The sequence below is a fragment of the Lactuca serriola genome, chromosome 6 (assembly GCF_051521515.1).
Source record: "Lactuca serriola cultivar US96UC23 chromosome 6, Lser_US96UC23_V15, whole genome shotgun sequence".
Taxonomy (NCBI): Eukaryota; Viridiplantae; Streptophyta; class Magnoliopsida; order Asterales; family Asteraceae; genus Lactuca; species Lactuca serriola.
The window spans coordinates 34697109-34709741 of record NC_136413.1 but is presented as its reverse complement, the minus strand read 5'-3'; the positions used below and the strand labels follow the sequence as shown (position 1 = coordinate 34709741).

Sequence of the window (12633 nt, the reverse complement as noted above, 5' to 3'; positions counted from 1 at the left end):
AGAGAATATGGCTTTTCTCTATTTGGAATTGTGAATAATGAATTAATTTAATTCAGAAAACTATTTATAGTCCTGGAATATTTTGGCAGGAAATATTTTTATTCCTGATTTTGGACTGTAACATTTTGAAACTTGAAATGCCCAAATTTCACAAAACCAGGAGCATCCACTCTCCTGATATCTCCTAAAACATAAACCCTAATGTACATAGACTTGTTCGGAAAAGTATGAAAATCACTGAAACTGAACTGGCTTCTATTGAATAGATGATGTTCATACAAATGGAAATTTCGAGTTGTCACAGCCTAGGGCGTTGATCAATGATCGAGGGACGCATTTCTGCAACAAGATGATGGAGGATTTATTGAAGAAGTATAATGTGACCCATCATGTCTCAACCGCCTACCACCCTCAAATGAACGGTCAAGCGGAAGTTTCAAATCGTGAGGTGAAGAGTATTCTAGAGAAAACAGTGAATCCAGCAAGGAAGGATTTGAGTTTGAGGCTTGATGATACCTTATGGGCCTATCGAACTGCTTACAAGACCCCGATAGGAATGTCGCCCTTTAGGTTGGTTTTTGGAAAGCCATGTCATCTACCCATCGGATTAGAGCACCGTGCATTTTGGGCGGTCAAGCAATGCAATTACGATATTGATGAGGCGGGAAGACATAGGAAGCTTCAACTCCAAGAGCTAGAAGAATTAAGAAATGACTCCTATGAAAACTCGAGGATTTATAAGGAGAAAACGAAGCTCTTCCACGACAAGTCCATCATCCGAAAGCATTTTGAACCGGGGGATAGGGTCTTACTTTACCATTCACGATTGAAGTTATTTCCGGGCAAGCTAAGGTCAAGATGGATTGGACCTTTTGTTGTGATAAAGACCTTTGACCATGGGGCGGTGGAAGTTCAAAGTGAAAAGACAGGACAAATTTTCAAAGTCAATGTACACCGTTTGAAGCCATTTTATGAAGGTTTCAATGCTAATGCTCTTGAAATCATCCGTTTGGATGTCCCGAGGTGTTGAAGCAAGCAAGGAAGACGTCTCGCCAAAGACGTTAAAGAAGGGCATTTCTGGAAAGCATTGTGCGTTCACCTTTTCCAAATCCAAATAAATCATTTTAAAAAGCATTTTCGGGATTTTGAAAATAAATTTTTGAAAGGTTTCACCCTTCATTCCCCGTTTTATTCCAACTTTTGTCGAAAATTTTGAAACCGGACCTTACGGGGATTATTTTGAGCTAAAAATCAAGTTTTTGAAAAATGTCATTTTTGAAGTGCAGGAAAGGCCTACGACCCGCGTAAGAAGTGGGAAGGAATGCCATGCGGCCTACGTAGATTAATGATTCACATCTCCTTCAGCAAGCGCGGCTAGCATGTGGCCTGCACCCAACCCGCACGTAGGAACATAGCCTTTTCTCGCAACTAGACGCGACCTCTGTGCGGCCCGCGCCTAGCCCACGTGGGGGGGGGGGGAGTTCAAGCACGTAGCATTTTTTTCAATCGCATCAGATCCCGCGACCCGAGCAAAACCCGCGTATACGATTAGAACTTTTCGAAGGAACTGGACGCGGCCAGCACGCGGCATGCGCCTAGCCCATGTGTTGGTCGTTGACTGGATTTCTTAAGCTGTTGACTCATTTGACTTTCTTTGAGTTTTAAATGGTTTGACTAATATTGACCGGGTTTGACCTTTCTTGACCAAAGATTAAAACACTCCAGCCTCTTTCTTCTCCATTTTAACCCTACACAAACCACCATTTTATCTCTAGAGCTCAAGAACACCACAACACTACTGCTCTTAGTTCAAGATCGTGGGTCGTGTAGTTAACCTCGTGTGTCTTCAACTGTCTCGAGGCGTAGGCGATGACCTTACCTCGCTGCATCAGAACACACCCGAGTCCTTGATTTGATGCATCGCAATAGACTACGAAGTCTTCTATCCCTTCGGGGAGGGATAGTATTGGCGCGGTGCACAAGGCTCGTTTGAGCGTTTGGAACGCTCTTTCTTGCTTCTCTTCCCAATCAAAGGCCACGCCTTTCTGGGTCAGGGTTGTAAGAGGTTTCGCTATTCGGGAGAAGTTCTGAATGAACATGCGGTAGTAGCCAGCGAGACCTAGAAATTGACGAATTTCTGTAGGCGTCTTTGGCGCTGACCAGTTCTCAATGGCTTTTATTTTGGATGGGTCCACGTGGATTCCCTCTTCGCTTACCACGTGTCCTAAGAATTCGACTCATCGGATCCAAAATTCACATTTCGAGAACTTCGCATAAAGTTTCTCCTTTCGTAATGTCTCTAGAACTTGTCGTAGATGATCGCCATGCTCTTTCTTACTTCTGGAGTAGATCGGGATGTCGTCAATGAAAACGATGACGAACTGATCCAAGTAAGGTCGGCATACTCTATTCATCAGATCCATGAAGACTGCGGGCGCATTGGTCAATCCGAATGGCATCACCACGAACTCGTAGTGTCCGTAACGAGTTCGGAAGGCTGTCTTCGGCACATCCTCCTCTAGCACTCGTAACTGGTGGTATCCGGATCTCAGATCAATCTTGGAAAAATAGTTCGTCCCTTGCAGTTGGTCGAATAGATCGTCTATGCGTGGCAGAGGGTAACGATTCTTGATCGTCAATTTGTTGAGTTCTCTGTAGTCAATACACATACGGAATGACCCGTCTTTCTTCTTAACGAACAAGACCGGTGCTCCCCAAGGTGAGAAACTTGGTCTTATAAAGCCCTTACTGAGCAGTTCGTTAAGTTGACCAGAGAGTTCTTGCATCTCGGCTGGTGCTAAATGGTAGGGCGACTTGGCTACTGGGGTAGCTCCTGGGACTAAGTCGATTCTGAACTCGACTTGTCGTTGCGGAGGTAATCCGGGTAGCTCTTCTGGAAAAATGTCGGGGAAGTCGCTCACTACAGGGAGGTTCTTTAGTTCTTTCGTTTCTAGGTTCGTGTCGACGACGTGAGCAAGGAATGCGTGGTATTCTTTGCGCAGATATTTCTGTGCTTGAATACTAGATATAATGCGAAGACTCGCACCAGGTTTGTCGCCGTAGACTGTAAGAGTTTCGTTAGACGGGAGGTTTAGACGGACTGCTTTCTCATAGCACATGATGTCGGCGCGATGAAGACTTAACCAATCCATGCCGATAATAACGTCGAAACTTTTTATTGAGACCGGCATAAGGTCGATTGGGAATGAATGGTTATCTAAGGTTAGAAGACAACCTAAGTATATGCTATTAGTACTTTCAGTTTTCCCATTGGCCATTTCTACTGTGAATTGTTCATTAAGTGTGTGTGGTTGTTGCTTAAGCATACGAGCAAATTTGTGGTTTACGAAGCTTCGCTCCGCTCCACTATCGAACAGAATGCATGCATAGGAGTTATCAAGGAGGAACGTACGAGTCACCACTGTCGGGTCAGCAACTGCTTCCCCGTGGCCTATAGCTAGTACCCTCCCTGCTCCTCCAGTATTCCTCGCCTTGGGGCAGTCCCTTTTAAAGTGGCCGGTTTCGCCACATCCATAGCAAGTTGGGCTCGCGCCAGAGCCAGGAACTTGGGAGATCGGTTGTGCTGGGAACTTACAGAATCGGACGGTGTGTCCTTTTCTGTTGCAGTTAGAACACTGCATTTCACGGCAGGCGCCGTTGTGGTGGAAGTTGCATTTGTTGCACTTCGGCAAACTTCCAGCATACTGCTTCCCCGGAGCAGTAACAACAGTAGGGGTTACCGCGGCATGCACTGCCACGATTTGTTGTTTCTTTGCAGCTCGCTGCTTCTTCTTCTCATCCCAAAACTTCCGCTTGGTGCCAGCGGGTTTGGAGGGTTCTGGGATGGCTAGGGTGGTTGTGGTTATAGGGGTCTTGACTCCATGGTCAATGAGTCTTTGTTCCAATCGCTTGGCACTGTCGAAGGTAGCGGGGTTGGATGCTAAGACATTCCCCTGGTACGGAGGCACTAGCCCCCATACGTACCGTTCGATCTTTTTCCCTTCAGTGGGAACCATATTGGGGCAGAGGGCCACCAGTTCGCTAAATCGGGCAGTATAAGCGATCACATTGGTGCCCTTCATGGTCAGATTCCAGAGTTCATGTTCTAACTTCTGGACTTCGCCCCTCGGGCAGTATTCCTCAGTCATGAGGTCCTTCATTGTTTCCCAGCCCATGTCGTTAGCCACGACGAGAGTTAGGGCTTTGACGTGGCCGTTCCACCACGTTAGGGCTTTACCCTCAAAGGTGCATGCGGCATATTTCACTTTGCACGCAGCAGGGCATGAACAGATTTCGAAGACTGATTCAGTCTTCTCGAACCATTGCGAGAGAGCAATGACTCCGCCGGTGCCATAGAAAGGCTTCGGCTTGCAGTTTGTGAAATCCTTGTAGGAGCACTCTCTCGAGCGCACAGGGATTTCAATCGGAATAGATTCCACAGGGGTTCCACCTCTGCTGGCATCTGATGAGTGATACTGAGCCATGGCAGTTGCCACTGCTGCAGCTACGGCAACATTCAGGGCTGCAGTATCGATGACAGGAGGCGGTGGAGGTGCAGGATTATTCCTATTCCTGGGAGATTTGCGAGGAGGCATCTTTCAGCTATAAGTTTATAAAGATAAGAAAGACGGTAAGAATCAATTTGTGAACAACGTGAGAGTGACACATGGACTAACTAACCATAGTCCAACAGTTTGAATGAGTGTTTGAAATCACAATAAGAAATATTAGTAGGAATACACAAGTGTACGAATTTCCCACAGATTAGATAGATTTCAATAGTACGAGTATTACTGATGTAATAAGTTCAAGGAAAATCGACCTAACAGTAGGTCTTACATCATACCAAAAGGATAAGACTGACAGTCCTAGATTCCTAATTAGAGTACTGAAAGTTAGGAATATTTTACAGACAAGTGCTTCTTAGAGCACATAAGTTCAAGGCTATCCCTAAATCAAAAGACAGAGATGTACTAGACATCATCTAATGGCAATGGGAATTCCTCGGGCGAGTCCTGAGGTCGGACACTTGGCGAAACACCTCTTGAAGGTGTCGATCCTGAGCTCTCTGACGAGCTCGGAGTTCCAAGACTTCAGCACGGGAGGCAGCCAGTTGTTGTTGTAGGGTTTCGTTGGTTCTCCGGGTCCGTTCCATGTCTTCTTCAAGACGGCGGATGCGGACTGTGTTGACACCTGAATTGACATCAATCTCCATGACCTGGTGGATGGCTGCTCGACCTTGCTTGACATTACGAGCTATTCTGCGGATGATTACTGGTAGAGCTCTGTCAGTAGAGCCACCATCGCTAATGTTGTAAAAGGTTCGGTCCCCAAAGTATGGTAAGGGTTGACCCTTCTCATCACTCCAGCGGTTTAGGTTGTTTGCCCACATGGGTGTAGGACCTGGAAACGTTGGTCGAGGGTTGTTGTTCGGGGCTTGACCTACAAACGGTAGGTTGTTGACTTCAGGCTCAGAGTCGGATCCATCAGAAAAGCCTTTTGCGAGGTGTTCATCCAAAGGGATTGGATGCTCATCTTCGGGCTTTTCATCGATCCACCCGGCATTGCCTTCATTGGGAAAGTACGGGTCGCCATGATGGAATCCAACCATTTAGATCTACGCGAGAAGAGAGGTATAAGAATATAGTATACGTGTAACTAGTAGCACAAAATACTCCTATAGTATTTTAAGTTTAAGTTCTACTGATCTTCTTGTGGTATTGTTGGTAAGTTTTTAGACTTGTTAACATATCACAACCATTCTAGGGCATGTGCTAATCACTCCTAGGACCAGCATAGTTGATCAGGCTATGCCATTCCCAGGACTGACCATACATCCCCGAGCTCACTTGTGATATTCAACAATCGTAATACTTTTGTTCTTGTCATTGTGACACTGATTTTAGTATGAATGCAGACTAGTATACTTAATTAAATATTTTATTATTTAAAGTATAGACTCTTGGTCAGAGTGTTTTAATCCCATTTGGGTTTATAGATTAGTATATCTTTTATGGGTTGATATACTTGATTCACTATAAACAATGCTCTAATACCAATCTGTCACACCCCAAAACCAAGAACGGCGGAAACGTTCTGGGGCGGAGGACGTCATGTATAGTATCACAACACAGTAAATGTAAATAAGCAAACAACATCATCCATTGCATTAAATATATAATTTTAATACAAGTGTGTTCTGTACAGTTATAGACACCAAAATAATGTAACACAAAATAATATGAGATGAGTCTTGAATGCACTCCATCTTCTCAAAAGCTGGCCTCAGTACCTGTCTACTGATGACCTGAGAATACAAGTTATTTTGAAAGAGTTTATCAGCATTAAGTTGGTGAGTTCATAAGTATTTTAGTGTCAATGTTTGTTGTCAAAAACGTTTGAACCTGTCTCAATGTATAAGTTTGTAAAAGTGTAAGTAAATGTTTGAAAGTGTTTGTAAAAGTTTGAATCTCTCAGAAAATCCTATATTTTCTATAAAAGTAACCTTCTACCAAGGCTAAACTGTTTTGTAAACTCGTCTGTTGTAAAAGTGTGTAATTACCCAAGTATAACTATTATTTGATAAAATATAGTTTGTACATTAATGCTTAAGTGAGATTATCACTAAAATATGTAATGGGTAAATCACTGTAGTACTGTAGTTTTGTATAATAAGAATTGCTGTTGTACTAATTACTACTACCTTAAACCGGATTTATATTAAGGTATATTGTGATAAATTGCACCATGCTATCGACTGGTAACAACGACATAATGAATGGTCGTAATAAAGAAATGACGTTTGGCACCCGCAGACCTGTAGGTCCGGCTGTAGCTAGCAGCAAGGTGTAGGATAGTCAATCCAGTATAGATCTATACGCAAACTCACGCTCTCCCTCCAAGAGAATTCTGGCTACAACTCGGGCCATGACATTTAAGGCATGCTCCGACACAGTGGATCACAATTGTTACGTATTCATGTATATGTAATGTTTCTCGTTCTATAATAGCTGTATATGTACTTGTTTCTAGTATAGCTGTATATGTACTTGTTTCTAGTATAGCTGTATATGTACTTGTTTCTAGTATAGCTGTATATGTACTTGTTTCTAGTATAGCTGTATATGTACTTGTTTCTAGTATAGCTGTATATGTACTTGTTTCTAGTATAGCTGTATATGTTCCTGTGTTACCCCGATGGTAACTAACTATTGATGTACTGATAAGTATGAATATGGAAGTACTTTTATGTCTATACATGTATATATGATATATAAGTAATATGGAAACGACCTTCGGATGGTCACCCGAAATCCCACCAGACCACATCCAAATCGAGAAAAAGGAAATAGGGCGGATGGCCTTCCTAAGCCCTTTAAACATTATTTATATATCTATACATATATGGGCATGCAATTGAATATATAAAAGCATAAATAAGTTTTCATAAGACATTTGTAGCATAAATGTAATTTCAAGAGAAGATCGACTTGATGTCGATCTATAAAACATTTTGAAAGCATAAGTTGATAAAACAGTTTAAGTATAAGAAGCATTTGTTTGAATCACAGTCTATAAATAAGTTTGGATAGTAAAAGAGTTTGTAAAACATTTCAAAGTAAAGCAGTTTGATAAACAGTTTGAACAGTGGTAAAAATCGTTGTTTTCCTAGTTATTAATCACATGTGATTAAATGCAATCACATGTGATTGAAACAATAACTATAAGTATTTGACTTGTATTCCCCTCCCCCCATAAAGTGTATAAAACATTTAAAATCATTTCAAAGGTTGATTCAAGGGGTATGAACTCACAATATGGGATGAAAACCCGAAGATCCGTCAGAGAGAATATGGCTTTTCTCTATTTGGAATTGTGAATAATGAATTAATTTAATTCAGAAAACTATTTATAGTCCTGGAATATTTTGGCAGGAAATATTTTTATTCCTGATTTTGGACTGTAACATTTTGAAACTTGAAATGCCCAAATTTCACAAAACCAGGAGCATCCACTCTCCTGATATCTCCTAAAACATAAACCCTAATGTACATAGACTTGTTCGGAAAAGTATGAAAATCACTGAAACTGAACTGGCTTCTATTGAATAGATGATGTTCATACAAATGGAAATTTCGAGTTGTCACAGCCTAGGGCGTTGATCAATGATCGAGGGACGCATTTCTGCAACAAGATGATGGAGGATTTATTGAAGAAGTATAATGTGACCCATCATGTCTCAACCGCCTACCACCCTCAAATGAACGGTCAAGCGGAAGTTTCAAATCGTGAGGTGAAGAGTATTCTAGAGAAAACAGTGAATCCAGCAAGGAAGGATTTGAGTTTGAGGCTTGATGATACCTTATGGGCCTATCGAACTGCTTACAAGACCCCGATAGGAATGTCGCCCTTTAGGTTGGTTTTTGGAAAGCCATGTCATCTACCCATCGGATTAGAGCACCGTGCATTTTGGGCGGTCAAGCAATGCAATTACGATATTGATGAGGCGGGAAGACATAGGAAGCTTCAACTCCAAGAGCTAGAAGAATTAAGAAATGACTCCTATGAAAACTCGAGGATTTATAAGGAGAAAACGAAGCTCTTCCACGACAAGTCCATCATCCGAAAGCATTTTGAACCGGGGGATAGGGTCTTACTTTACCATTCACGATTGAAGTTATTTCCGGGCAAGCTAAGGTCAAGATGGATTGGACCTTTTGTTGTGATAAAGACCTTTGACCATGGGGCGGTGGAAGTTCAAAGTGAAAAGACAGGACAAATTTTCAAAGTCAATGTACACCGTTTGAAGCCATTTTATGAAGGTTTCAATGCTAATGCTCTTGAAATCATCCGTTTGGATGTCCCGAGGTGTTGAAGCAAGCAAGGAAGACGTCTCGCCAAAGACGTTAAAGAAGGGCATTTCTGGAAAGCATTGTGCGTTCACCTTTTCCAAATCCAAATAAATCATTTTAAAAAGCATTTTCGGGATTTTGAAAATAAAATTTTGAAAGGTTTCACCCTTCATTCCCCGTTTTATTCCAACTTTTGTCGAAAATTTTGAAACCGGACCTTACGGGGATTATTTTGAGCTAAAAATCAAGTTTTTGAAAAATGTCATTTTTGAAGTGCAGGAAAGGCCTACGACCCGCGTAAGAAGTGGGAAGGAATGCCATGCGGCCTACGTAGATTAATGATTCACATCTCCTTCAGCAAGCGCGGCTAGCATGTGGCCTGCACCCAACCCGCACGTAGGAACATAGCCTTTTCTCGCAACTAGACGCGACCTCTGTGCGGCCCGCGCCTAGCCCACGTGGGGGGGGGGGGAGTTCAAGCACGTAGCATTTTTTTCAATCGCATCAGATCCCGCGACCCGAGCAAAACCCGCGTATACGATTAGAACTTTTCGAAGGAACTGGACGCGGCCAGCACGCGGCATGCGCCTAGCCCATGTGTTGGTCGTTGACTGGATTTCTTAAGCTGTTGACTCGTTTGACTTTCTTTGACCATGAGTTTTAAATGGTTTGACTAATATTGACCGGGTTTGACCTTTCTTGACCAAAGATTAAAACACTCCAGCCTCTTTCTTCTCCATTTTAACCCTACACAAACCACCATTTTATCTCTAGAGTTCAAGAACACCACAACCCACTTTTCACAAAAATCTAATTTCCCAGAGTTCTACTGGTCAGAATCTCGTGAAACCACCGCCATTATCTCCCATTTTTTGAGCCCTAAAAACCCCACCCAATATCTGGTCCAATCTGTGGTCGGAATTCCGGGCGCCACCACCTCCCACCATTACCTTCTTTCGCATTTTCCGGCCAACTCCGGCCACCATTGGAAATTTCGAGCACGGGGTTTTGTCTCTCTTCTCGAGGGCTTTTAACCATACCAAATTTCCCCCAAAACTCACCAAAAATTTTCGCCCGATTCCAAGTGCCGCCACTCTAGTCGCCAGAAAATCACGTTGAAGCTCGTTTGTGGGGGTCATTCCAGAAATTCAAGGGTGAATCGCGGAGCAAAATCATTAGCTTGGGGTGTGTCTTGGAGAGTCTCTTAGGTGGCTCTAATTCCGCTTCCACCATTCGTCATGGGTTTAAGCTAATTGAAACGACATCTGGGCCCTCTCGCCTTGACATCCTTGCTGAGAGGATCACACTTGATCATGCTTGAACCGTTAGGATGAAGCACTGGTGCTTGTCACCGAGTAGAATCCATATTCGGTCTCTTTACATCACCATATTCTTTTTGTGATTTACTTAGGATTTTAGAGAGTCTTTTAGCCCACATTAGGGCATTTTCTTTATTTATGAAAAATCAAAAGTTTGAAAAGGAGCTTGCATATTTACGCTCCACACATGGTCATTTTCACACTTAGACCATTCAAATTATTATTGTTACTCCCTCGGTTCCACTTACATAATTTTGGGAACCAAATTTTGATTCAAAAAAGTTTTGTTGATAAAAGAAAAAATAGAAAAAATTCAATATGTTAGTGCCTTACCTTAAAGTTTACTAGTATATGTTTTAACAAAAAAAATGGTTGCAATAAACTTAGATAGGTGACCGGTTCAATTATTGAACAAAGTTCCCTACATTTTGGTCACCCGACGTTTGATATTCATTTATATAGGATTGTCTTATTGTATATAGATCGAGTTGTTTCTTTTTGCAAATTGGTGATGTTAGAGAGACTGTTGAGTCGGATACTACGGGAGGTTTGGGTCAACGCTAAGTGAACTGATTCCTACAACGGTGCCCGAGCGATAAAACCCAATCACACTTGAGAGTGGCCGACAAACGTGAGATCACACAACTTTCGTGATAAGAGTGTGCACTTAAAAAGAAGAGCTCCATACGAGCCCGTCCAGTTGCTTTCTCCCTACTACAAACGTTCTTCATTGTATGCATGTTTCATTGGGGTTGCGACTGACCATCCCTCCTTACTCACCTAGACGAGTTTTCATAGCTGTGGTTTATGGTCCCAGTGTCATCGGATGAAAAAGTAATGAGATAATAGCAAGATTAATTCTGACCATGTTGACTAATGGTGATCAGGTTCCACGATTCTATCCATTCTTTTTATTTTCTTAGGATAGTTCATCCCGTGTTCATTTTAGTCTTGTCTTACATGAGGACAAGTAAGGTTTAAGCTCAGGGTGATTTGATAGCTTCATTTTATTTACTTCTTTTTATAGTTTATTTTAGCACAATTCATTCGCATTTTAGTTAATTTCCATGTATATTTTCCTTTTTGTTATTTTATGACCATTTCGGGTACTTTCTAGTTTCTTGAGCATTATTGCAGATTCTTTGGAGACTAGCGGAGCGGGATTTTGGGAGGCGATTGGACTCGAAGGGCAATGGGGATTTTGATCTTGGTGGCTATGGAGTTGATTCTTGGAGTGGGCTTGCTTATTAATTGAAAGCTTGGAAGAAATAAACTTTAAATTTACAAGGTGTGAGAGAATATTCGAGTGTGCGGAGATTGATGATCAGGCGATTTCGGAAGCTATGGATCATTTGGAGAAGGCATATTGGACTATAATTGAGGAAATCTTGAAGAAAAATGGGCTAGAGGCTGATTAGATTCGAACTGGGCCAATGGAATAGTTGTGGGGGCACAAGACTTGAAGAAACCCAAATTCTATCACCCTCACACGGCCCGCGTAAGGTTTCCACGCGGCCCGCGTGGATTCCTGAAAGGGCAAATTCGGGATTTTGTTGAGAGCTCTATATTGGGAAGGTTGGTGTGCCTCTTTAGCCTTATCCTTGACATCCGATTTTGACTCATTCTCTATGGAGTTTTGGAGCACTTTGAAGGCCAAGAACCCTCAAGAACTTCATCATTTTCTCCTCTTGATTCTTGTTAAATGTTGGGTACAATCTTTATTAACTTTGTTTTCTTAAGTTTATCCATGCTTGGCTAGACTAATTGTGGTTGACTTTGGTGGAATCCTTTGACTAATTGTTGAATGTTGAAGACTCCATGAACTTGTGTTTGAATCTCTATGAAAGTGTTTTGTGTTTTAACATCTTATCATTACTTGTAAGTTTTTATTCATGAGTTTAAATGTGTTTGTCGTGATTAGTTGGCTAATTTATTGATTAAGTAAATGATCTTTAAATTAGCAAGCAACAAGTGATTTTTGTGTTAGTTTTACTTCACACAATCATAAAAACATTTTCTCCAACATGGTAGTGGAAGCTTTTGACTCCTCTTGGATTTGGTGACTTTTAAATTCTTAATGCTAGTTGACTTTCACTAATTACATGCTTAATGGAATTGGTGACTTTGACTAAGGAAATTGTTATGAGCTTCTCTAACCATTTCAACAACTAAGAAAAGTCTAGGTAATCTCAAGCTCCTTGGATTACTATAGCCAAATTAAGGATTTAAAACAAGTATTGCACCTTTGTATTCTAACGATATGTTCATCAGAAAGTTAAAGTGAGGAAATCTCAAGTCAAACATCTTTCGCTTATTGATTTTACATCAAACTCTTGTTTTTGTTGAAAGTGTTTATTTAAATCTTAGTTTAATTCTAGTTTGTTTCAAGTATTTCAAAACACCAAACCCCCTATTTTTATTTTTATTGTTATTTTCTTTACAAGTATTTTTACAAGAGATTT

At 41.6% G+C, this 12633-nt stretch overlaps 2 protein-coding genes across 2 annotated transcripts; both read left to right on the top strand.

Annotated features, from left to right (window-relative positions):
* The first annotated feature begins 352 nt into the window (after positions 1 to 352).
* LOC145059643 (uncharacterized) lies at positions 353 to 1030 on the top strand. The gene has a single exon (XM_079007456.1). It carries the CDS (start codon positions 353 to 355, stop codon positions 1028 to 1030), a length of 678 nt encoding a protein of 225 aa, XP_078863582.1.
* A 7167-nt stretch (positions 1031 to 8197) lies between these two features.
* LOC145059642 (uncharacterized) lies at positions 8198 to 8875 on the top strand. The gene has a single exon (XM_079007455.1). The coding sequence runs from the start codon at positions 8198 to 8200 to the stop codon at positions 8873 to 8875; it is 678 nt and encodes a 225-aa protein (XP_078863581.1).
* Positions 8876 to 12633: the final 3758 nt, after the last annotated feature.